Source organism: Mesoplodon bidens, assembly GCF_964165515.1.
Source record: "Mesoplodon bidens genome assembly, chromosome: 19".
Lineage (NCBI taxonomy): Eukaryota > Metazoa > Chordata > Mammalia > Artiodactyla > Ziphiidae > Mesoplodon > Mesoplodon bidens.
In genome coordinates, this window is record NC_138179.1 from 46,841,968 (window position 1) to 46,866,841 (window position 24,874).

A 24,874-nucleotide genomic window follows, 5' to 3' on the forward strand; every position below is an offset into this window, starting at 1 on the left:
ACTCCCTCAAACCCATGGTGGCCTTCCAAGAAAGGCTCAGGGTGAGGGCATGTGCTGGGGGGACGGGCAGGGGTGTCCCCCAGCAGTCAGTCCCTGCGTGGGCACCAGCTACTGCCTAGCTGGGGTGAAGGGTCCTGACCCCGGGCCCTGTGGGCAATACTCTGGTGGCTCTGTCCACTGTTTCGAGTGGAAATGGAACTGGGGCAGGCAGGCGCCTGAGGTCACGCCGGGGCCAGTTGGCCAGTTCTGCAGCCTCAGCATGCAAGGCGCCCTCCCCAGGGAACCAGAGGGTAGCCAGGAGCCTTCCATCTGGGGGACTTGGCCATTTATGGGAACAGCTAGCGCAGGGCTCCAGAAGCCCAGAATGTCTGCTTCCCCTTTGCTGCCCAGAGCCCTCCTGGGTTGGTGTCCAGGCCTGGCAGGGGCTGCCTGCCATGGCAGGACAGGGGCCAGCGGCCCTGGCTGAAGGGGAGACTGGTACGGGCACTGGGGGGTGCTGGGGCCAGAGCTCTGGGTGTTTTCCAGCCTCTTCTTGGAGGAGGATGAAGACCCCCGAGAAGTGACCCCTTGACTATCAGGAGGCGAGAGGGCTTCCCCCGTCCCTGGCTTCCCTGTGAGGGACATGGACACAGACGGGGAGGGCAGGACCTTTAATTGAATTCAGAGAGAGGTGGGGAGGGGGTTCCATGTTAGGTGGCCTGGTCCCCAGGGGCCAGGGGGCAGGGGCCAAGGTGGTTCTTGGTACAGAGGACTGGAGGAGGGGGGAGGAGGGGCGGGAGGGGGAGGAGGGCTGGGGTGAGCCGTGAGAGCAGTGGCGGGTCCTCAGCCCACCTCCGGGCCCTTCCCGGTCCCTGGGTCTCCCGGTGGCGCATTCCCCCACAGGCCCGCCCAGCCCTCACTCATCTCAGGAGTGTCTGAGCTCCACCTCGGAGCCAAACTGTGGCCCGCGGTGGCGCTGGTGGAGGCGGCGGATGCTGAAGAGCCGCAGGGTGAGGCCCAGGGTGGCCACCAGCAGGGCGACGCCCAGGAAGAGCAGCACCCACTGGCCCACGCGGGCCTGCTGCTCCTCGAGGTTCAGGCCCAGGAAGCTGACACGGCCGGAGCCCGGGAAGGAGACTGCCAAGCGAGCTGCGCAGGGAGGAAGGAGAGCGGGCGCTGGGCCGGTCCCGGGCCGCCCCCGCCCGGAAGTCGGCCTCCCACCTGCCTTAACCTGGGGCGGCCTGGCCCTGAGCGAGCCCAGGGGCGGCCTGGGGCCGAGGCGGGTGGGTGGCGGTACCCGAGTTTGGCGTCCAGTGGTACTGAGGCCAGCCCAGCTTCTCCCCGTTCCGCGTGTTCTCGGTCACGAGCCAGTCCAGCAGCGGCTTGAAGTAGGTCATCATGGCAGCGGCCGACATGTTGGGCTGGCCCGTGATGAGCCGCATGGCTTCGGGCCACGGCCGACTGAAGCCCAGCTTCATGGCGTCCCTGGGGGAGCCCCGGGAAGCGGACCGAGTCAGAGGGACAGGCCGCGAGGCTCCCTGCCCGTCTGCCCCAGCCTCGTACCTGCTCTCTCTGTACCCCACCTCCCCGCGCCAGCTTCCCTCGGCCTGAGAGGCCCGCGCAGGGCAGGTCGGGGGCGGGCTGGGGGAGGGGCTCCTCAGGCCCTGGGAAGTAGGTCAGAGGGTGGACAGCAGGCCGGGGAACGCCAGAGGAGACTCACGCCAGGCGCTTCCCGGCCTCCTGGGACTGGTAGATGTCGCACTTGTGCACGGGGCCCTTGTGGCCCGCCGCCTTACACAGCGCCTCGTGGAACTGGAACTGGATGATGAAGCTGACGAAATACCTGAGGAAAGACAGGTGAGGCCTGGGGCCGGGGGGGAGGGGCGGAGTCACCGAGCCCCACCCCCCCACCCCCACCCCCCGCCTCCGACCCGGCCCCTCCCGCCCACGCCCACGCCCACGCCCACGCCCACGCCCACGCGGCTGCCTGCACTTCCCAGGAGGGCCTACTCTGAGCTGCTCCGGGCCTCCCTCATGGGCGAGGAGGGGCAGGGGCAGGGCCCTTCACGGACGGTCGTGGCAGGCTGCTCTGGACGCAGCGAGGTCTCCGTCCCTGGGCTACGTGCATGGAGAGGCCGGGTGTTGCCCAAGGGGTCACCCCTCTGACGAGGCAGGGAAGCCAGCCCGAAGGGCCTCCTTTATCCCAAATTTGGCAGCAGGAATTCCCTGCAGAAGTCTGCCGGTCAAGGTGGGGGTCGCCTCTCCGAGCCTGGGGAGGTTGTGAATGTCCTGAACCAGCAGGGCGGGCCTCCCGCTTTGAAGGCTGGGCACAAGCCATGTGTCACTGACTTTCCTGGCATTTCCTAAAGTGCTTCGCCAAGGCTGCTGGTCACAATTTGGAGTGCATCCCCTTTGCCCACCCCCGCCTAGAGAATTATCTGTGCTAAGCTCGGAAGCTAACCATCACATGGGCCTGGCTTCTGTGTGAAAGTGAGTGCCAGCTTGGAAGCTCAGAAATCCTTCGGGAAGGCGGGCGGAGGCCCTCCCTGCAGGTCATCCTGGCGCACTGGCCGGGTCAGGCCTGCGCTGAGGTGCCCTTGAGTCTCCTTGGCTCCCTGCCCACCTATGCTCTCTGGAGCATCTGAGCAGGCTTTCTCTTTCTTCCTGGACTCGGGGACAGAATTCACCCACCCCATGCTTATTTATTAGGTCTTGACTATGTGCTGACGTTGTGCCAGGTGCTGGGGTGGAGGACTGGGCACAGTGGGCATAAGCCTTCCCTCACTGCCTTCCAGGGAGCACAGGAGGCAAGGGCTGGGGTGCCCTCTACGTCCTGCCTCACGGGTGGCCCGGGCTGCTTGCAGCCCAGGGGCCCCCAGCCCTCTACCCTGAGGTGTCCCCAGATCCCTACCTCTGGAAAGGGCTCCAGATCCTCTAATCACCCTTCCTAGTCCCCAGCAAGTGCTCCCCTGCAGCACATAGAGGGAAAGGGGCTGCACTGGGCGCATTCACGCTATGGCATGACTCACAATGCAGCTATGTTTCTGTATTCCATTTAAGACAGTGAGTTAGGGACTTCCCTGGTGGTGCAGTGGTTAAGAATCCTCCTGCCAATGCAGGGGACACGGGTTCGAGCCCTGGTCTGGGAAGATCCCACATGCCACGGAGCAACTAAGCCTGTGCGCCACAACTACTGAGCCTGCGCTCTAGAGCCCGCGAGCCACAACTACTGAGCCCATGTGCCACAACCACTGAAGCCCGTGCGCCTAGAGGCCATGCTCTGCAGCAAGAGAAGCCACCGCAATGAGAAGCCCGTGTACTGCAACTCGAGAAAGCCCGCGTGCATCAACAAAAACCCAACCTAACCAAAAATAAATAAATAAATAATTTTTTAAAAAAAGAAAAGAAAAAAAGACAGTAACTTAATAATGGTGGGTTATGGCCACCAGTTCCCAAACATGCTATGTATTAGACAGTGTGATAAGAAGTTAGCTCTTGCAATGATCCTGTGAAATAGGATTCCACAGCTGAGGAAACTGAGGCTTACAGAGACTGAGGAATTTACTCAAGGAAAAAGCGTTGTGGAGACGAGATTTGAACCCACTTCTGTCTGGGCCCCAGCCTATGACCCCATGCCCCTAATAATACAGACTCCCAATCTAGCTGGGTCTCTAATCCTAGTTCTAGTGGATAGAGGTATTCCAGGTACAACTTAAGTTATATCAGAGGAAATACGTTCAGTATAGAGTAAAGGAATCACAATCTTGTAAAAATAAAAAAACAGTGCTCAGGTCATGATCTGGCCGTGGGTCATGGTTAATGTTACTAACCAAGGTCTTATAAGCATTAGCCAGTTATAGTGAAGTTTCTGTTTTCAGCTGTCAGGAGGGTGCGGGCTCTCGTCACATCACAAGAGTGAAACAACGGTCAGCCTTGGTCACGGGTGAGTGGCCCAGACACAGTGGGCCATGCAGCCGGGTGCCCAGGTCGCCCTGATGGTAGCTGCCGGGGGGCAGCAAGGGCAGCCTGAACGCTGAGCGGAGGCGCTGCCCCTCATGGCGCCCTCCTCCCTTTCCTGTTACCTGATATATGGCACGCTTGAAGGAATGTGGAACTTGGCCCCTGGGTCAAAGTCGCCTTGAGACCTGGCCACTGGAGGACAGAGGCCCTGGTACTTCAGCCTGTCGAGGAGGAAGACACGTTAGAGGGAGGGTTTGGGAAGAATCAAGCCGGGAGGGTTGGTGTTTTTGATTTGAAGTATGGCGCCTGCACTGGGCGCTCCAGACACCTGCGTGCTGTGCCTCTGTGCGTCACGGCACTTACACACACACACACCCCTAGACGCCACAGACGCAGACACACCATGTGCACACAGATGCAGGTGCATACACCTCCCCCCATGGAGGCCCCCCACCCCGGCCCACAGCAGTATTCTAGAACCTGAGGTTCCACCACTCCTGGTTGTAGTTCTCCTTGGTGATGCTTCCGTCAAATACCCTCCAGCGCCACTGGTCCACAAGATAGCTGAAGGGAACAAAGGCGATCTTGTCGAGCGCCATCTTCATCAGAAAGTTGATGTCCTCCTCTGCCAAGGGAAGGGGGCCCTGGCATCAGATCCAGGCCTGCCTCCTAGCAGTGGGGCTGTGATGGGCGCGCGATGGGGGGAACGGGTGGGGCGAGCTGTATCTCTCTGGGTCCTGCGACCTGCCTCTTGGGATGGTATGGGTTCCATCCGCCCACTCTCCCTGCTGGTTGCCCCTCTTGTTCCCCACTGCTCTGGCCCAGCTCTGCCTGTGGGCTATGAGTCTCCTCTCTCCACCTCCCAGGCTTGCTGCCCGTTCTTGGCCCCTCTGCCCACTAGGATCTCCCCGTTCCTCTCTCACCACGGCTGCCGTCCCCACTACTCAGCAGGTTGATCTTGTGCAGGTGCTTGGGGGTAGACACTGAGAGGGCCAGCACATCCCCAATGGCCTCGTGAAAACCAGGGTTGGCGCCCTCCCGGAAGGTCACAGGCAAGTCCTTGTACTGCATGAAATACTGTATGTGGCCCATTTCGTGGTGGGCCACGACCAGGTCCTCCATGTTCACAGTGGTGCACTGCTTGATCCTGGGAACACGGGGGTGGGGAGAGGGTGTGGAAGGGGGCAGTGAGGATCCCTGGGGCAAAGGGACCTGCTGTCCTTACTGGATGCAGAGCATACCCCCAGGACTGCTTTATGCAAGGCACACAGCATTATGGGAAGGAAAGCCAAAAGGGGAAATAGAGGGAATCTGGGGGTTAGAAGCCCCTAACGTCTGGTCCTCCAGGCCATTCCTCTGCCCCCAACTTCCCTGAACAACTAACTTCAGCCCACACTGCCGTGTGGCTTTCTAACTGTACGAAGTACGTGCTCTAAAGGCATGGGGACCCTCAGTCAAGGTCAGTGTAGGGCTTGGGTCATGTGAGTCATGTGGTTCCTCATTACATGTTTTGTCTCTCCCAACACTTAGGCTTCCTGAAGGAAACAACAGTGTCTGAGCTCTTCTGCATCCTTGTGCCCAATGCCAGCAAGCATATTCATCCCAGGATTTCTCAGGGCTAGGACTGAAGGGACATCTGCAGAGCAGTCCAAGCCAGAGGCTGCACCTCACTTTCCGTCTTTTGTGAGCCAGAGAAATTCTCCCTTGGATCTAAGCAGAGCTCTTCAGCTCAGTTGACCCCCTTTGTCCGTCATTCTAGGGGGAGGGGAAAGAGCTGCCCAGCACCCCGGTGACAATGAGGTTGGGATCTGTCCACCTCCTGCTATGACTCCCCATACGGGGAAGATCCCCAAAGAATCCTCACCCCCTTGATTCTGTCTGCGCCCAGCCCTACAGCTCTGGTCCTTGTGCCTTTGAAGGAAGGGCCCAAGGCCAGGTGAGCCATTGAAACTGACTGCTTTGTTCCAGGATCTCTGTGCCCACTCTTCTCATAAGAGACACTTCATCAGCTGTGGCAGGTCATCTCTGCCACTTCTCCCAAGAGGTGGAATCTTCTTTTTTTTTTTTTTTTTTTTTTTTGTGGTACGCGGGCCTCTCACTGTCGTGGCCTCTCCCACTGCGGAGCACAGGCTCCAGACGCGCAGGCCCAGCGGCCATGGCCCACGGGCCCAGCCGCTCCGCGGCATGTGGGATCCTCCCGGACCGGGGCACGAACCCGTGTCTCCTGCATCGGCAGGCAGACTCTCAACCACTGCGCCACCAGGGAAGCCCGAGGTGGAATCTTCTTTACCTTCTCTTGAAACTGGGTTGGCCTTGTGACTTGCTTTAGCCAATAAAATGTGGTAGAAGTGACCTGTCCCAATTCTGGACTTAGTCTTTAAGAGATCTGGCTACTTCTACTTTTGCTCTGGGGATGCCAGCCTCCAGGTAAAAAATCTGACCGCCTAAGGCTGCCATACTGTGAGGAAGTCCAAGCTTTCCTGGAGAGAGATGTCCCACCAAACCCCAGCTGCTCCAGCCATGCCAGCCCAGGCACCCAGCACGTGAGTGAAGGAGCCCAACATGAACATCCCTGCCCCAGCACGTGCCACACAGAGAAAAACTGAGGAACCTAACAGACAGCCAGAAGCACAGCCACAGATAGATGGCCCCACTGAGCCATGCCAGACCTCTCTAGCCCTGTGGAGGTCTCCACCACTGCAGAGCAGGACAAGCCATTTCCACTGTGCCTGAATTCTTGGCCCATAAAATCATGAGCATAAACAAATGGTTGTTTTACACCACTAGGTTTTGGGCTGGTTTGTTATGCAGCAGTAGGTAACTGAAACACTCTCCTCCAATGAAGACAGCTTCTGAGCCCATCAGAGGTGAGAGTGGATCTGTGCAAAGCCCCCACGTCCCCATGTGCCTCCGTGTCAAGGCACAGGCACCCAGGGAGAGGGCCAGCTGTACACAGCGGCCGCCTGAGAGGGAGGGAAGGCTGGCAGCTCACGTGGGGCTCACCCCCAGGACTGGAACCTTGAATGCTGGGCTGACAGAGCTGGTCAGCGCTCGAGGAGACCCTGCCACAAGCCAGTGGCCAAGCTGCGGCCAGGCCCAACTCTCTTAACCCTCCGTCCCACGTTCTGGCCGAGGAGACGGCAGCGGAGCCTCTACTTGACTCGTCTCCTTGTCCTCTGGGCTCAGGACCAGGTCCCCCTGTCCTGTAGCCCGGACATACCTGAAGTCCTTGCCGTTGAAGAAGTCCCAGGCGGAGGCGTGGCACACCACCTCCCGCCCGTCGGTCGGCTTCTCCAGCATAGACTTTTTCCAGAACTCGGGGGGCACGGGCAGCAGCCCCAGGGAGGTGAAGAAATTGTCTGCTTCCTTAAACATCCTTTGGGGTGTCCATCCCTGCAAGCAGAGGGAGCTCTGGCAAAGCTGGGGATTGTGGGGATGGACTGTGTGCTGCAGTGGGAGGGCCCTGGGAGAGGGCCAAGCTGGAAAGGGAGTCCTGAATCAGAGGGCCCTCTCCCACCTGGGCAGGGTCCCCCTCCCCTGTGCCCTGGAGAACCAGGGGTGCAAGGAGGGGGCCGGTGCGGACCTGCTTTATCATGGCCTCTGTGGCATCCATCCTGGGGGCTGAAGGGAAGGGTATTACCAAGTCATAGATGTTGGACCAGCTCTGTGCCCACATGTTTCCTGGACGCGGGTAGAGGAAGAGATGGCGGAGAGAGGAGAGACAGGTGTTAGATCTTAGGCTCAGCACCCTCACGCAAGGGGAGGGGACACTGATCATAATCTGACCAGCCACTGCTCTGTCCCCTCCATGTCGCCTGGGGTCAGTTTACGAGGCCAGCTGGCAAGAACCACCCTCCTTTTGGAGAGGCCGATGCCTCTGCACTTACCGCAAGACAAGAGTGGAGATAAGGAAGCTGTTCAGAATGAGTGGGAAGGTGCAGAAGTACATTTGGAGAGGCTTTGACAGCCAAAGGGGACTAAGCTGGAGCTGCCCTCAGGTGGAGCCGACAGTGCAAACCAGTGAGACTCAGCGGGAGTGAGAGAAGCAAGAACGGGAGTGGGAGCGAGCCCGGGCCTGGCTGCTCTGCTGCTCCTGGGGGCTCGGCTCTAAGCCCCAGCTCCCAGGGCCAGCCGGGCACCTGCATCCCCTCCCGGGGTCTCTGCTTCTCCGCCATGGAGCTGATATGCTCTGGCCTCACTACAGAGGGACCAAATATGGCTGGTCCCTTGGGCTGCAAAGACCCTCTAGGCTGAGCAGAGCTAGACCCAAAGCTGGACCGGGGGGGTGTCTCTCTCATGATTTCTAAATGGTCCATGGCCCTGCCTGGCCTCTCTGTTCACAGTAAGAAGCCCCCAGAAACATGTTCCTGACGGCCCGACAGAGACAGGAACCCAGTAGCCTCTACTTTGCCCCAGTCCCTACCATCCCTTATTGTCTTCCACTGCCTACTTCATGTGTTCAGGGCATTTGAGTTTACAACCCCTGGAGAAGGAGGCTCCTAAAGTTGAGGGGGATCTACGCTCTCACAGCTCCCTTGGCCTGAATGTCGTGTCTGCCCTTCTCTTCCCACGACTACCTTCTCCATCTGTCAGAACCTCTCATCTTGCAAGGCTCTGCTCACGTGCCACCTCCTGAGGAGGCCTTCTCGGCTCCCACTCACGGCCCCCTCCTCCCCCTCATGCTGCCTGCAGCTGTGACGGGTGATGTGGTCTCCCTAGGACAGGCCTATGAACTCTGCCCACTGCCCCATCCCTGATGACCTGTGTAACGTGGATCTGTAGCAAACGTGGCACCAAATGCAGGGAGGGGGCTCTTCTCCCCACCCCCAGCCCCGACCCCACTCCAGCCCTGGCAACGTTCCCCCAGGCTCCAGCTGTTTCACTTCCCCAGCCTCAGGTGTCATCTGCAGACCCTTCCCAGTCTGCCCTCTGCCCTCTGCCCTCTGGCCTCTGGCCAGCCCTGGGCTGCCCCCTCCCTCATACTGTTGACTGTCTCACTTGCCCTCACCCAGCAGATGGGCTGGAATGGGGCCCTCCAGGTTGATGAGCTCGGACCCGTAGAAGCGATACAGGGCCCGGCGCACGTAGGCGTGCAGGTTCAGGTAGAGCGGCTGCAGCTCCTGGAAGAGCTGCTCCAGGTCGTCCTCCAGGAATGGCATCTCGTACATAGATCTCCAGGAGTCCCCTCCGTCCTCGTAGCCTGCAGAGGGGACACAGCCAGGCTCTCTGAACACCTGACCATCCCCTGAGCACCCTGCCTCCTCCCCCCTCACCTCTTGGGTTTCACAGGACCTTTCTGAGGGCCTCGTGGGGGGCTGGGACCCGACAGCCAGTGACACTGGCAGAGAGGACTCACCATTGAGCCTGGCAGCCTTGTTGGTGAGCTCCACATATTTGGGGAAATTCGGGAGGATGGCTCTCCCCACCTTGTCTCGCCAGCCCTTCCATGCCCACAGCAGGTCTTCATAGTTCCGGGATGTGGCCATCAGATTTGTCAGATCTGGGTGGGAGGGGTTGGATGGCTTTAAGCCTCCAGCTCTCGGCTCACCTCCCACCTCCTTCAGAGGTGGAATAAAACTGCAAAGGGACCGCACAGGCAGCACGTCGAGGGAAACTGGAGACAGGCTGGCGCCCTTTCCGTGGGGCTTACAGGGCGCCAGGCCTGGGGCTCAGCGCTTCACAGACACAATCTCAGGCAACTGCGGGGCTGCAACAGCCCTGTGAGGGATGCCCTTGACTCTCTTTCCACACAAGAGGTTTGGTGACACGGCTGCGCCCCCCAGCCAGCACGTGGCTGAGCTGGGGCACAAACCAAGGGCCCAGACCCCAGAGCCGCTGCTCCCCACTCGTTCCCTGCCCACCACCTCCCTGAGAGAAATGGCTTGGAGGTCAAAAGACCCGAGTTCTTGTTCGGTTTCCTCCTGACCTTGAAATCACCTTGGGTGAGTCACGGGACCCCTCCTTCCCTGACTATGAAATGGGGATTATGCCGGCCCAGGGGCAGGAGGGGTCCCCACGGGGCCCAGGGCGTCTTTCCCACATTGTGACTGAACTGATTAAATAAAAGAACAGCTGTGAAGGCAAAGTACAGAGATCCATTCCAGCATCATCAGGGAGCCAGAAATCTTGCGTCTGTGTCCTGTCCAAGCCATGACGCTATGAGCGGCCTCCTGGCTTACGGATTACACGGAGCTCACAACTACCTCACAGAGCTGGGAAGAGGACGGTGTGAGCTCACGTGTCAGCTCTGAAGGCGGCTCGCCTTCCTGCCCGGCCTGGCCTGAGACGGAGGCCTGCGGGCATCCACACCTCATGGACTTGTGCTCTATCCGGAAACATGCGATGTGCTCTCTACTCTTCATGGAGAAAGTACATTCAAGTTAACTTTATTTGGAGAAAAAACATATCTTGAGAATTTTGTCCTCTGCTGATGTGAGCGTTCTGTTATTGTGGGCGCTGCTTATTTTTACTACTGGCAGTGACCCGATGGCCCAGCCCTGGATTAAGGGGCTGACCAATGGGGGGTGAAGGCCATACTCCCCTGAATGCTCTTCTCCATAAATGCACACAAATGCACGTCCCCTTCCCCCAACTTTGCGTGCTTACCCACATACACAACCCTCAGGCCAAACTCTGTCCCAGGAAAATGGTTTCTCTCTCCTGTTTATTTTCCATTTCCCCTTCTATTTGTCATTGTTCTAATGTGGGAGTTGGGCGGAGGGCCAGGAAGAGACTGCTTCTGGGTGGAGATTCCTCAGGAAAAATGTTTATGCCTCTCACTCCTCGACCCTGGGAAGCATGGGTCAGAGAGGGGAGGGGGTGTATCTGTGCGCAGGTACTGGGGTGTCGGGGCTGAGCTCCTTCCAAGAGGAGACGGTAAGAAGGAGCAGCCAGTCTCCTGCGAGAGGAAGAGGACACGCCAGAGCTGGCCCACTCCTTCCAGTGGGAAGTGGTGCCAGAGGGAGTGAAGTGGGAATGGCGTGGACGTGGCTTCTGCGGGCTGAGGCTTCCATTTCTGGGTGGGGGAGGGGGCCAGGGAAGGGCCAGGGACGATGGGGAAGGTGGATGGGATCAAGGAAAGGGCGCAGAGGGGAGATGCCTCGAGTTACTCTCCCTACTGGGGAGTCCAAGCCCCTGAGAGGCAAATTTGAGATACACCTGCTCTGAAGGGCGGAGTGGAGGGAGGAACAGTGGGGACCCAGAGGGAGCGGACGGGCGGAGCCAAGGGCAGGGCGGGGGACCACGGCAGCGATGAAGTAGGTGTCGGTTCTAAGCAGTGGCAGAGGAGCACCACGGGTGGAAGACAGGGAAGTGAGTCTCCCGGGCGTGCGGACCCCGTGAGTCAGAAGTGACCTCCGCCCTTCCACGGCCAGCACCCCTAGCCTCCCCAGGCCTCCCCCTCGCTCCCCACGTGGGCTCACCAGGCTCGAGCTGCAGACAAGTGCCGTTGCTGTGGCACACAGAAGCCACGCTGTAAGTGGTTTCCATGTTCAGCAGGATCTGGTTGTACTGCAGGGGGAAGAAGAGGGGCGGAGAGCTTGAGCCCTGGGCTCCCTGCTCCGCCCCCGGCGCCATCTCGGACCCGGGCTCTGCAGCTGGGGTGGGTGCTCCCAAAGCTCTGCCTTCTCAGTAAGTCTGTAGGTGTGTGTTGACGTGCCAGATGTCACGACATGGCAAATCGAGGAAGGGGAAGCATGAAGGCCAGACGCTGTCCCCCAAGCTAGGATCCTCCACCCCCTGCTCCCCGCGAGGTACACACCTCCTCCAGCTCCCTGACAGGCAGTGCCGCCCGCTCGAGATCCTGAATCTTCTTTATCATCCGCTTCATGGTGGCGTTCTGGAAGTTGGTCACATCAAACTTCCTGGCCCAGGTGCCATACTTGACAGTGTGGTTGGCCATCTGTATGTTCTTCTCCAGCTGAAAGCACGGGGGAACTGTATCATGAGGCCCAGGAGCTCTAGAAAGGCCTCCTAGGAGGAGGTGCCTTGAGGGGAGCCAAGGGGACTGAGGGTGTCAGGGTGGGGGCGGTTTTACCAAATTGCTGCCTTTGCCTATAAAGACCCTCTTCAACCCGGACTGTCTATAACATCCTGTGTGCAGTACCTGCCCCTCAACAGATGGCCATTTCGAGCAAGACATCTGATGGCAGCGGCAGAGAAGGAAACCCCACCCCGTGTCCTAAAGGCTGTTAGGATAGATGCAGCCTGGTATTTGCTCTGCGGCCTCTCTGAGCCTCAGGGTCCCAGCTGTAAAATGGGAATAAGGTCACTGGTTTTGCAAGGCTGTTGAGGAATAAATGAGGCAACAGATGTCAAGTGCCAAGGAACAGTGGCCAGCACACAGTGGGTCTTCAAGAAATGTTAGTCCTCTGCGGCTCACCTTGGTTATAATCAGCGCTCAGCCATACAGGCGGGGAGGGGGGTTGGAGGGGACGTATAGCCTTCTCTATGGCGGCAAACAGGAGCTTTCAATCTTTTTAAAAACTGACTTTAGCATCACTTATTTCTGTACAAATTATTCTGTTACCAACAACAGATTGATTGTTAATGATAAGACAACTTGTTTAGGCACTGGTGTGTGCCTGAAATTGGACACTTTTCAATATGCCATTGGGATTTTTCACAAATTCTGACAGCCTGTTCCCACCGAGGTGACGTCGGGGGCGGAAGGGCGGCCTGCAGTGCCTTGGGTTTCAGAGGGTGGGCCCCCGGGGGAGGAGCATACGTGTGCTGAGTCTGTGAGCGAGCTCCGGGGGTGGGGAGGGGGCATGCAGGGGCCCCTACCAGTATCTTGCTGCCCTCCTTGGTGATGTTGGTATTGTAGTCCCAGCTGGCCTCGACATACTCGTTCCACACCACCTGGGATCTCCGGTCATATTCCTCGACAAACTTGCTGGCCTCCGCCTCGTCGGACACCAGGTCTGTGGGACAGAGCGGAGAGACACAGACAGGCCTCCCCCCTGCCCTTCCACTGCTGCCCCGGCCTCCCCGCCCCGGCCCCCAGCTGGTCCCACTTGGGATCTGGGTTTTCTGGCTGCTGGTTGTTGAGTGGCGGGTAGTCGTCTGGCTGCTGGTTGTTGCCTGGCTGGTTGTTCCCTGGTTGACTGACACCTGGCCGGTGGTTCCCTGGCCAGGGGCCAGCAGGGGGTGCCCACAGCAGAGCAGGAGGAGGAGGAGGAGGCGGGACAGTCCTGGAGCAGCCCAACCTTGGCCCATGGCAGCAGGAGAGCAGAGTCCTGCAGCCCCTGCCCCCTGGCCAATAAGAGTGGAGCCTGCAGTGTGACCTCATAGAGCAGTGTGCCTGCCAGCCAGCACCCCCCGGCCGGGGCCTCAGATCTGGGCATACCCTGCCCAGGATGCTGGGAAAGATGTGCCCACCCCACCCCAGGGCCCTGCCAACCAGCTCAGGGGACCACCTGGCCCTCCAGGCAGGGCGCCAGGGCCCGGCTGGGAGAAGCTGATCGGGAACCACGAACCGGGGGGCCTGGTCCCCGAGCCTGGAACTGAGAACCTGCTGTAGCGCCCCGCCCCAGGCTCCCTCGGGCTTTACCAATGCCCTCTGGGTAATTGTCGGGCATCGGTGGGCGCCACTGATATTCTGGCCAGCCCAGGACCTCGCCATTCTGCTGGTTCTGCTCTTGTAGCCACTGTGTGACCGGCTGGAAGTAGTTGAGCAGCGGCTGAGCGTCCAGGGAATCTGAGCCGACCATGTCCTTCAGCAGCTCCTGCCAGGGCCGTGAGGAGCCTGCCTGCAGCAGTGCCCTGTCAGGCAGAGTGGGCACAGTGGGCACAGGGCTCTCGGGCCAGGGGCCACTACCGCTGCCCTGGCCCACCTGCCCCATCTCCGGCCGCTTCTGCCCCCACTGGATGGCAAGACGGCAGCATTAAGACTCAGGGCCTAGGAGCTCTGTGAGGGGAACATATGCTGTGCCCCATGCCAGCCAAGAGGCCCACTCAATAAACATTCCATGAGAGAAAGAAAGGGAGGGGGAGGGGAGAAAGGTCCCCTCCACTGGTCTGGTGGTGGTGCCCCCACTGGCGTGCCCTTCACCACTCGCTCCCCTCACTCCCCACTGCCCTCCCTCTGCTCCACACACCGGAGCTTGGCCCCTGCCTGGGTGGACTGGTAGATGTCACACTGGTGCAGTGGGCCCTGGTGGCCCGCCTCCTTGCACAGGGCTTGATGGAACTGGAACTGCAGGACAAAACTCACGAAGTACCTGCAGGCACAGGATGGGCATGAGGCGGATGGTGGAGGCCCCTTGCCCAGGTCCCAGCCAGCTTCCGCCAGGCAGAGCCCAGACCAGGGGCTGTCTGGGGGAGAAGGGAGAACCGAGTGTGGCTCAGGAGAGAGGCCCCCTCAAATTCCAGGCCGTTGAGGGGTCCAGAAGGGTGTGGGAACAAGCCCTGGGAATGGGGGTCCCAGAGTAGGGGGAAGGGGACTAAAGGTGTGCTGGAACGGGGGGCAACAGTACCTGATGTATGGTGTCACACTTGGGACATGAAACTTGGCTCCAGCGTCAAAGTGGGTTTCGTTTCGGACAACTGGAGGACAGATCCCCTGATACTTGGTTCTGGAAGAGGAGGTGGTTAAATTGTCTTAGGACCCAAGGGTTGTACGCAGGCTGATGTTACCTTTGCAGAAAAGTCTGCTAAGTAGACATTCCCACCGGCCATCCCTTCCCCATCCTGGAGAACGGGGAGAGACTGCCTGACGGAGGAAGTTTTAGGCAGGAAATAATGCCTCGCGGAAGAGGATGGAGGCATCATTAGAGAGGAGGGAGGCAGGAGGCAGGTTGCCCGGGAGCCGGGGGAGGGCTGTTTGGGATTAGGCCCTTCCCGGTCCCGCTTTGCTCACCGAAGATACCACCAGTCATAGTTGTAGAGGGAAGGGGGGGTACGCCCACTAAAGACCCCCCAACGCCACTGGTCCACCAAGTAGCCAAAGGGCAGGAAGGCAATTTTTTCCAGTGCCATCTTTAACAAGTAATTGATGTCGCTTTCTGTCGGGAGATGAGATGAAAAGAGAGAGGTCAGAGGGAGAGGGGAGTCCAGCTGGGACAGGGTGGGCCTGGGGAGAAGCCAGCAGGAGGTGAGCCTGGGCAGACGCAGAGAAGGGAGCGCCAGCCTTTGGGACCCTGGGGGCCCACTTGGAAGAGGGCGCTTGGGCAGTGGAGTTGGGACTCAGGGTGGGCTGTGAGGCTCTGGGTGGATCCCCAAACCTGTCTGACGTGGGGCAGTGAGGCAGAAACAAGAAGGGCAGAGGGGAGCGGGGACAAGTGCGGGCCTGCTGTGGGATCCAGCGGGGTCTGGGGGGGCGCTGCGCTGGGGTCTCTCCACCCACCCCCATACCCGTGTCGTTGGTGACATGGTCCAGCAGGCCAATTTTGTACAGATGTGCAGGAGTGGAGACGGAGAGCGCCAGCACGTCCCCGATGGCCTCGTGGAAGCCGGGGTTGGCGCCTTGGCGCAGGGAGACGTGTTGGTCCTTGTACTGCAGGTAGTACTGCACGTGGCCCATCTCGTGGTGCACCGTGGACAGCTGGTCCATAGTGACCTGCGTGCACTGCTTGATCCTGGGGCGGGGAGAGGGCGTGGGTGAGGGTCAAGGACGGGCGGGGCAGGGACCAGAGAACGTGGGGCTGGCGCCTGAGGGAAAGAAGCCAGGCGGGCACTGCCCTGGGGCTCGAAGGAGCTGGCCGAAACAGGCAAACCCTTTCCCCTGCCCCAGCCCAACTCTGGCCTTTTCCCTCCGTTCCAAGGTACAGAGCTGACTGCCTGTCAAAGCTGCCCAGGGAAGGGACCCCGCCGCCCAGCCAGTGCTGGGGCTGGATTAGAGGCGAGCATGGGAACTGGCTTCTCTGTGCCCAGGCTGCCTGCCCTCCCGAATTGAGACCTGAAGTCTTTCCTGTTGTAGAAGTCCCAGGCGGAGGCGTGGCACACCACCTCACGCCCATCGCTTGGTTTCTCCAGCATGGACTCTGCCCAGAACTCAGGAGGCATGGGCAAGAGCCCTAGGGAGGTGAAGAATTCCTCTGCCACCCGGAACATGTGCGTAGCGTTCCATCCCTGGTAGGAGTGTTCACACGGGTCAGGGGCCAGCCGCTGGAGCCCGCCATGGCTGCCCCAGGGGCACGTCTGTGGTCCCCCACCCAGCTCAGCTCCCTGCTCATGAAGAGCACCTCTGCTCTGTGGCCTCCCTTCCCAGACGTCCGGCCCCTGCTGGCTAGAGCGGATGGACCACTGCTCACACCCCCCGCCCCCGAGGGGCCCCGGAAGGAGGGATGGGCACCTCAGCGAGGACAAGGACACAGGGCCCAGCTCATGGCTTGGACACACACTCCAGGCTGCTGCTCTGTAGAAAGGGAGGGACTGAGGTCCCTTCCCGTCCCTCTCCTCACGTCTGATTCACTCCTGTGGCCCCACCTGGCCTGACTCCGAGCTTACCTTCTGCACCATGGTACTGGTAACATCAAGATTGGGCTTGTCAGAGAAAGGCACCACCATGTCGTAGATTTTGTCCCAACTCTGGGCCCACATGTCCCCTAGACAGAGGAGGGGAGCCAGACAGCTTGGCTCCCAGCCCAGCCAGTGCCTGCTTCCCCACGTGTGTCACTGAACAGCACCCTGGGCGCCTGGTGTCTGGACCCAGGGCGCTGCAGGGCCACAGCCCTCTCAGCTGGCTCACACATCAGTCCCACCCACACTCCCGAGTGCTCCACGTTCCCTGGGGCTGGCAGAGGCCAAGTGTGAGCCCAGGTGATGCTGCTGGGTCCTTTCTGACGGTGCCAGGGTCCCTGCCTCCCAACCCTGATGCAGGGCCACAGGGCTGGCTTCCTGGGGTGTAAACTAGGCTTATTTTTCTTCCTCCACTGGACCTGGAGCTAAAGCCTTCAGTGTGACTCCTGGCTCTGCCTTTTAATAGTTTTCTGCCCTCTGCCAAGTCACTTGCGCACCCTAAGCCTCAGGGTCCCCTTGTGAAAAGTAGGAATAGTAGTGACCATGAGAAGGATCACCTGCTTTATGGGCTCATATGCAGGGGATCGAGCAGTGCGGTGCTCTGAAATGTGACACACGATGAGGAGGACCCTGGACATGTGTGGTGGCAAGGCCAGGTCCTTACCCAGCAGGTGAGCAGGGATGGGTCCCCTGAGGTTGATGAATCTGTCCCCGTATCGGCGGTGCAGTGCGCGTCGGACGTAGGCGTGGAGGTTCAGGTACAGGGGCTCTAACTGATGGTAGAGGTGCTCCAGATCCTCCGTGAAGGTGGGGGACTCGTACCAGGAGCGCCAGTAGGCCCCTGTGTCTGAGAAGCCTAGCCGGGGGGTGGCGTTGGGGTGCAGCTCAGGCCCCAGGCTCTGGCACCTCCTCCTCCCAGCTACCACCTGGCCGTTCTCCCAGCTCAGGGCCAGTGTATCTGCCTGCTAGCTGGAAGGGAGAGCTTGGGGGTTGCTGCTCTACAATCTTCTAACTAGGGGTTGCTCCAACTCCAGCTAAACAGATCCTAGAGGGCAGAAGAGGCAAAGTTGAGCCCTAGGGCTGGGAGGAGTGCCAGGAGTGCGGCATGAGGGCGATGGGGCTAATGCCCATTCCACCATCCGCTATCTGTGTGACCTTGGACCAATGTATGGAGTCATTGTAATAGCCGCTCTGCTTGCCTCAGGGGGCGGGGCTCAGTGGAGACAGAAGATGAGAGGGAAACGCCCACAAAAGGGACAGGGTGGCCACGCTCACCATCCTGCTTGTAGGCCGCATTGCTGAGGGCAGTGAAGTGCTGGTACAGGGGTTTCAGCGGGATGCCCACAGCGTTGTGCCAGCCCTCCCAGGCATATAGTAGCAGGGCGTAGCTTCGCGACGCAGCCAGGATGTTGGTGAGCTCTGAGACACAGGTGAGCACGGTCAGTTCGGAGACTTCTGCGTTGAAGTCAGCAATAGCCTTCACCAGAGCTCCCACACTGGTCCTCACCATCTCCACCTACTTCCTCAGCATCATGATACCCTCAAAGCCAAGGGCAACCTACAAGCTGGACAGGATGGGACTGGGAGCTATACAAAGTAAGCAGCCAGGCAGGGTCCTGGTTCCCAGGAAGTGATTATCTAAGGTGGCTGACACAAAGAGGACACCCAGAAGTTGAAACCCAGGCAGACCCTTCATGGCTCCTTGGACGGAGTGGCTGACCTCAAGGATGCCTGGTACGTGGTGGGGGGGCGGGCTGTCGGGGGAGAGGAGGAGGTTTGCAAGGGAAGCCATGAGGGGTCTAAGGCCTGTGGAGGGCACTTGTGGGGAATGAGAGGACCCATGAAAGGGAAAACCAGGCAGCCAGGAGGAAAGCCGGTTGTGATGGGAGAGGAAAAAGCACACATGTGGGTGGGGGTGGAGCAGGGGCTGGAGGCTGGAGATTCCAGAAATCAGTTTGCCTGGAGGAGCAGGGGTCTGGGGGCCTCTGACAGTGCAGTCCCAGTTGGAGGTTAATGCCTTTGGGTTTACCCACTCTCTCTGCAAAAACACGCCACCCTCCTGAGTGCAGCAGGTCAGTGGGGAAGGGTAGGAAGCCCCCGAAGACAGGGTAGACACAGGGCCGTACCTGGGTCCAGGGACCAGCAGGTGGCAGTCTTGTTGGGGAAGCAGACCTTGGCCGTGGAGTAAATCCTGGACATGTTGCTTAGCAGAGAGTTGTACTGGGGAGTTAAGAGTTGAGAAAACGTTAGCGATGAACAGCCCTTGGAGGTAATCTGGCCCCCTCTCCTCTTTCCGCTGGGAGGAAAAGGGGAGATGCCTGGAGAGGGGGACGTGGCTAGGGCAAGGCCACGCTGTGGCACCCAGAGCACAGCTGAGCATGCATGCACGGATTCCCCTTCCAGTGGAGGCAGCCTGGGAAACTAGTGTCCTGAGAATTAGGGATCAGGGTTCAATTCTGAGCCCAGCCACCACCTTGAGCGAGGGCAAATCCCTCTCATTCTCTGACCTTGATGCCTTCTCAGCCCTTCCCAATCTTTCTGAGGAAGCCCATAAACCAAACCACCTATGGGGAAAGTCTGAAAACCCCTGTTTCATCCTTTACTCTTGACTTGAATTTTGCTTCCTGCTCCATAATACTTGCTTTGATAGATATGAACTTCTCTCACTCCAGGTCCAAGGAAAATCAGTACTTCAGGAATCCGTTCTGTGCTTGCGGGGCTTCCCCTACAGTCGGGGCCGGTAGAGATCCCAGGGTCCCTCCGTGCCAGGCCCCACCCCCCCGGGGCAATGGGGGCACCCGGGCCACTTCTGCCTCCACCCCTCCACCGGGCCCACCTGCTGCCGCTCCTTCAGGGGCAGGTTGGCAGGGCCCAGGGTGCGCACGGCACTGATGATGCGTCGCAGCTTGGGGTCGGTGAAGTTCTGCCAGATTGGGTCGAACAGAGCCTTGGCCTTCTGGCCCCAGACCTCTGAAAACTCCTGGCTGAGCAGGGCTGCCTCCTCCTGTGGGTACCAGGAGAGCACGAGAGGGTAAATAGGGGAAGCCGTGGCGCGGGGGAGGGGAGGAAGGCCAGGGCTTCAGGAGGCTGGGGCTTGTGGGAGCACGACTCCCTCCTCCTGGGCCCTCGGGGTGAAGAACTGGGGGAGCCTGCCTCAGGGAGGCGGGGGAGCAGAAACTGGGGCCAGAAGAGAGGCGGAGGAAGAGAGTGTGAACGGTGACGAGCGGTGACAGGCACAGTGAGAGAGGGGTAGGTTGCAGTAGGAGAGCAGAGCGGGCACCTTCAGCGAAGACTGCCGCGGACCCAGCCCGTCGTCATCCCCAGGCGCTGCCACCTGGGAGGACTCGGGGTCAGAGGGGCCAGCCTCATGCATTCGGTCCCGTACTGGGCAGGAGCATGTGCCCAGCACCGTGCTAGGGAACCGACCGCCTGTCTGCTGGGACGGCGTTGGGGTGGGGGGTTAGCGGGGAGGCCGGCTGGCCCAGCCCGGTCCCCACCGCTCAGGGGCCAGGGGCGCGCGCGGGGCGGTGACTCCCCGCCCCCCAGCGCCCGGCCGCCCGCCTGTGATTGGGTGCCCGGGCCCCGCCCCCGCCCCGGGCCCGCGCGCCCACCTGGCGCCGCGCGTTTTCCTCGTTGATGTTGGTGTCGTACGCCCAGCTGGCGGCCGTGCTGTGGAACAGCACCTGCTCGGCGCTCGAATTGAAGCGCTTTGCGAAGACCTGCGCCCCGGCCTCGTCGGCGGAAAAGTTCCCCGGCTGCAACTTGGGGTCGAGCGCCAGGACCACAGGCGGCGGTGGCGGCAGCAGCAGCAGCAGCAGCAACGGCAGCAGAGGCGGCCGCGGCCACCGGCGGCCCGACGCGGCCCCCATGGCGCGGTGCGCGGTGCAGCCCCTTCTCCCGCGCCGCGCCCGCCCTGCGGGTTATAAAACCCGGCCGCCGCCGCCGCCGCCTTCCGACACACCCTCACCTCCCCGCCCCGCCGCGCTTCCTCCTCGGCTTCAAAGTCCCCCGGCCGTTGCGCGGGCCTAACGGAGCGGGGCGGGGACCGAGGCTTCCTGGCCCGCCCCAGGCAGGGGCGCCGGCCCGAGGAGGGGCCGAGGCGGCCCCCTGCGAGATGCAACCCAGGGGTGGCGGATGGGCCTTAGGTCAGGTTCTCACAAGGGAGGCTAGAAAGAAGCCTCCCAACGCACACACACACCTCTGAAGCTGAGGGACCCAGCAGTTTGCTGGAACACCCCAGCCTGCCAGCGTGCCCTCCCCTTCCATCCCACAGCCTCGGCGCAGGGACGCGAGGCCCAGCGGTCTCTGACGCTCAATCTCCCAGCCTCGCCGCCCCAGGGCTCTCTGGACTCGGGAGTGACAAGGTGGGGGAGCTGTCCGCAGTGCCGCTAGTGCTGCAGGATAGGGTTAAGGATGGTCGCCCGGTCTAGCTTCTTCACGAGGCCCTGGGGGGAGAGGGTGTGGCCTGCGCGGGTAGGGGAGAGTTTAGCTTCCGCAGGCGCCTGGGGCGGTGCTCAGAGCCCCCGGCTCACCTGCGGACTGGGGAAGGGGGGCTGTCAGAAGTGGGGGGAAAGAATGGAGGGGCTGTTCTGGGAGGAGGGGGCGGGTAATAGAGCCACAGGAGCCCTGGCACACCTGCTTTCTTCACACGAGCTGTCATTCGCTCAGGCAGAAACAGTCGCAGACTTGCCGACTTGGAGAGCTAGCTACAAAGATGAGCGCAGAGATGGCAGCACCCTCTCCTCCAACAGGGGAAGACATTAAGACTCAGGGTGAATGGCTTGCTCCAAGTCACTCCAGGTCTCCACACTCCCCATCAGTCTTTCCCTGTCTCACCACGCGTTCCTCCAAGTGACAAGCACGGGGGAGGAAGGAGAGTGGCATCCTCTTGAGGCAGCCGGGGAGGCTGAGGGCTCGCCCCTAACTCCTCAGCGTCATGGTGTCTGTCCCCAGAGGCGGGAGGACCAACCCTCAGCAGACGCCGACAAAGGTGTGGGCAGGGCGACGGAGGAAGCACAGGCTGGGCAGAGGGAGCAGGGAAGGAGTCAGTGACAGCTGCTCAGGAGACCCAACCCGTCCGCAGCTTGGGTCCCTTGGGAATCACCTGGGCTCCTGGGTATCTGCGTGCGGGATGGCGCCTGGGGCTCTGACGGACACGTGGGCTCGCTGTGCCCTCTGGAGTGTGTGCAGGAGGCTGTGTGGCCCGAGGCCGTGCTGAGTTGCCAGCTGACATGGTGCCAGGGCGGTGTGTGGAGGGGGGAGAGTGAGGGAGGAGGGGGAGGAGAGGAGGAGGGTGGCTGCCCCGGCCCTAGGAGGGGGAGCAGGGCATCGTCAGCGCTGTTGTTCAACGGTGCGGGGGGAAGGCGGGAGGGGGGGAGAAGAGGAGGCCTGGGCCCCCGGCTTTCCTTCGCTCCAGCGGACACTTCAGGGCTGGCGAAGCGGACACCTGTGATCAGAGCAGCCCCATCGAGGGCAGCGGCCCGGCTGAGGGCGGCGCAGTGAGCCTGGCCTCTCTTGCTCAGAGCTCGCCAGCTCTAGAGTGGCTCTAACAACTATGCTCTCCAGGCTTTGAGGGCAGTGGGCCGTGTGTGCACAGTGAGCTGCTGTCTGCTGGGAGAGAGCAGTCTCTCCACCAGCTAAGGCATGGGTGGGGGGGATTTTGTGAGTGGCACCCCTTCAGGCCCCAAAGAAGGGGTCCTGGAGCAGAAGGATGGGCAGAGGGGGTAGAGAGCCTGGCGCTTAGCGTGTGACCAGGGAGCCCTTCTCTTCTACCAGGAAAGAAACAGTGTGGAAAGCTGAAGGGTTTGAGCAGGTCTGAGCAGGGCCTTGTCTCTGAAGAGCTCTTGAGCACCGTGTCTGGGAGGCTGGTAGGGCAGGGGTTTGGTTCCGTGGCCCATCCTCAGCTCTAACGTGGCCTCGTGACGATGTCTATAGAACATCTGGGTTCAGCATGGAACAGCTTCGGCCTCATTGAAAAACCATAAAAGCAAAGGCTAAATGGGGTTGGAAAATAATAGTAAATACAACTTACATTTGGATAGCATTTTAGACCTTTCTAAATTCTTTTGAGTAAATGATCTTATTTGATATTTATAATAACCTTGAGAGGTAGTAAAGAGATAAGGTCCTTTGTTCAGTCAGCTACCTCCCAGCTGCCATCAAAACAATGGAGACAGCTCTGAAACCTGCAGGAGGATGTAATTATGACCCCCCGGAGGGCTGACCCACCAAGGAAATGCAGTCTGCTTGGGAGAGCTCCCATCTCTCCACCTCTCTTCCAGGGGAGGACAGGTCACACGTCACCACAGTTTGAGAAAAATATTCCTTAGAAAATATGCCCAACAATGGAATAAAATTGAGACCTGACCAATAAACACATGAAAAGATGCTCAACTCCATCAGTCATCGCGGAAATGCAAATCAAACCACAATGAGATACCACTTCATACCCACCAAGAGGCCTCAAATCAAAAAGATAGACGATAACAAATGTTGAGGATACGGAGAAATTGGAGACCTTATACGTTGCTGGTGGGATTGTAAAATGGTACAGCCACTTTGGAAAAAACATCGGCAGTTCCTCAAAACTTTAAACAGAGATGCCATGTGACCCTGCAATTCCATTCCTAAGCATGATAGCCCAAAATGGGAAATAACCTAAATGTCCACCAACTGATGAATAGATAATCAAAATGTGGTATATTCATACCACAGAATATTATTCAGCCATAAAAGAAATGAAGAATTGATTACTTGCTACAGCATGGATGAGACTTTAAAACATGATGCTAAGTGAAAGGCCACATGTTGTATAAATCCATTTACATGAACTGTCTGGAACAGGCAAATCCATAGAGACAGAAAGTAGATGAGTGGTTGCCAGAGGCTTGGGGGAGAGGGAATGGGAGTGACTGCCAATGCTATGGAGTTTCTTTATGAGATGATGAAAATGTTTTGAAATTAGTAGTTGCACAACTCTGAATATACCAAATATACTAAAAACCACCAAATCATACAATTTAAAAGGGGGAATGTTATAGCACATGAATTATATCTCAATAAAGCTGTTATTAAAAAATACGCCCAGTGTTGACTTTTGTCATTCTATGTTCATAAGGAATCTCACGATTATTGATTGGTTTTCAGAGGAGCCGTGGTTCTCTCACTGGATACCCACCTGCTCTTCTTTGTTTAGCCAAAACCTACCCATTTCTCAAAGACCAGATCAAGTCTTGCCTCTAACATGAACAGCTCTAGCTCCTCAACCAATGATCATCTCGCCTTTCGATATTTATTCAGCATTAACTCACATGGACTCCAAAAGCCAGGTGTAGGGGAAATAGCACTGGATCAGGAGCCAGAAAAATCTGGGCCACACTTAAAAGCCTTATGACCTCAGCAAAATAACCTCTTTGAGCCTCAGTTTCCTCATGTGTAAAACAGCTATAGACACTTTTACCCATTCTCCCTCTAAGGGTTGCTCCCTGAGTTGAGGAACAGCTAAGGGACCAGTGCGGCTGGGGCATGGAGAGACAAGAATAGGCTGAGTGTGGACAGGTGGCCAGAGCAGGAACCCAGTTATCTTGAGATGAGAACCCAGTGCACTTGTTGGGTATTGGTGACAGGCTTTCATTTTTTAAAGTGTCTTCTTATAATGTAATATATGTTACATAGAATATAAGTAGCATGTATATATGATATCTAATGTATGTGTAAGTTATGAAGCATAATAAAGTGAGGACCCATAAATCCACTGCCCGACATTACTCTTGTCTAGCTGAGTCTGGTCCTTCCCTTTCCCCTCCCCCTCCCCCACACCCACATGCACCCACACCAGCTCCCCTGAGTGCTATCTTTACCACTGAAGAGTTTCAGTACTTCGTATGTATCTCTAAACATCACACTGTTTAGTTTTGCTTGTTTTAGAGATTTATAAAGACGGCGTCACCTAGGTATGTACCTAAGAGAAACGAAAACACATCTGTGCGAAGACCTGCGTGCAGAGCAGTGTTATTCAAAGGAGCTGAACAGTGGAAGCAACCCTGACGTCCATCACCTGGTGAATGGGTAGACAAAATGTGGTAGATCCACACAATAGAATATTAGTTGGCAATAAAAGGGAATGAAGTTCTGATACATTATGCTAAGTGAAAGAACCTAGACACAAGAGGCTACATATGGTATGATTCCATTTATATGTAATGTCCAGAAAAGTCAAATCTATAGACACAGAATATAGATCAGGGGTTGCCTGGGGCGGGGGGTGGGAATGAGGAGCGACTGAAAATTGGCAGGAGGGTTATTTTGAAGGCGATGGAAATGCACTGAAATTAGATAGTGTGATAGTTGCACAGTTCTCAAAATAATCTATTAACCATTGAATTGTACACTTAAAATGGGTGAATTATGCTAAAACGTGGAAATGTAAATTACACTTTGATAAAGTTTTTTTTTTAAAGGCATCATATTAGAGTCT

At 58.6% G+C, this 24,874-nt stretch overlaps 1 protein-coding gene and 1 long non-coding RNA gene across 3 annotated transcripts; both read right to left on the minus strand.

Moving 5' to 3' along the window:
• Nucleotides 1–635: 635 nt before the first annotated feature.
• Nucleotides 636–20,364, minus strand: ACE (angiotensin I converting enzyme). Of its 2 annotated transcripts, XM_081218537.1 has the most exons (25): nucleotides 20,010–20,364; nucleotides 19,235–19,402; nucleotides 18,525–18,618; nucleotides 17,674–17,817; nucleotides 17,063–17,254; nucleotides 16,387–16,484; nucleotides 15,836–16,008; nucleotides 15,292–15,515; nucleotides 14,798–14,942; nucleotides 14,415–14,513; nucleotides 14,037–14,159; nucleotides 13,490–13,701; nucleotides 12,724–12,860; nucleotides 11,699–11,857; nucleotides 11,361–11,448; nucleotides 9,296–9,439; nucleotides 8,948–9,139; nucleotides 7,523–7,620; nucleotides 7,160–7,332; nucleotides 4,863–5,086; nucleotides 4,420–4,564; nucleotides 4,062–4,160; nucleotides 1,700–1,822; nucleotides 1,277–1,464; nucleotides 636–1,128 (listed from the first exon to the last, which is right to left on the minus strand). In XM_081218537.1, the coding sequence occupies exons 1-25, from the start codon at nucleotides 20,265–20,267 to the stop codon at nucleotides 905–907; spliced, it is 3,924 nt and encodes a 1,307-aa protein (XP_081074663.1). In that variant the 5' UTR covers nucleotides 20,268–20,364; the 3' UTR covers nucleotides 636–904. The 2 variants fall into 2 exon arrangements, with proteins under 2 accessions (XP_081074663.1, XP_081074664.1); XM_081218538.1 differs by lacking the exons at nucleotides 13,490–13,701; nucleotides 14,037–14,159; nucleotides 14,415–14,513; ... (7 more) ...; nucleotides 19,235–19,402; nucleotides 20,010–20,364 and adding an exon at nucleotides 12,954–13,448.
• A 47-nt stretch (nucleotides 20,365–20,411) lies between these two features.
• LOC308606983 lies at nucleotides 20,412–21,615 on the minus strand. The gene is made up of 3 exons (XR_014013929.1): nucleotides 21,503–21,615; nucleotides 21,235–21,418; nucleotides 20,412–21,140 (listed from the first exon to the last, which is right to left on the minus strand). It is a non-coding gene; the product is annotated as an uncharacterized lncRNA (long non-coding RNA).
• Nucleotides 21,616–24,874: the final 3,259 nt, after the last annotated feature.

Excerpts from the sequence above, each read along its gene's own strand:
- ACE (XM_081218537.1), bottom strand. The coding sequence starts at position 20,267 with ATGGGGGCCGCGTCGGGCCGCCGGTGGCCGCGGCCGCCTCTGCTGCCG. Across the intron at positions 5,087-7,159 it reads TTCAACGGCAAGGACTTCAG|GATCAAGCAGTGCACCACTG; the intron begins GTATGTCCGGGC and ends CCGTGTTCCCAG. Across the intron at positions 1,129-1,276 it reads CCACTGGACGCCAAACTCGG|CTCGCTTGGCAGTCTCCTTC; the intron begins GTACCGCCACCC and ends CTCCCTGCGCAG.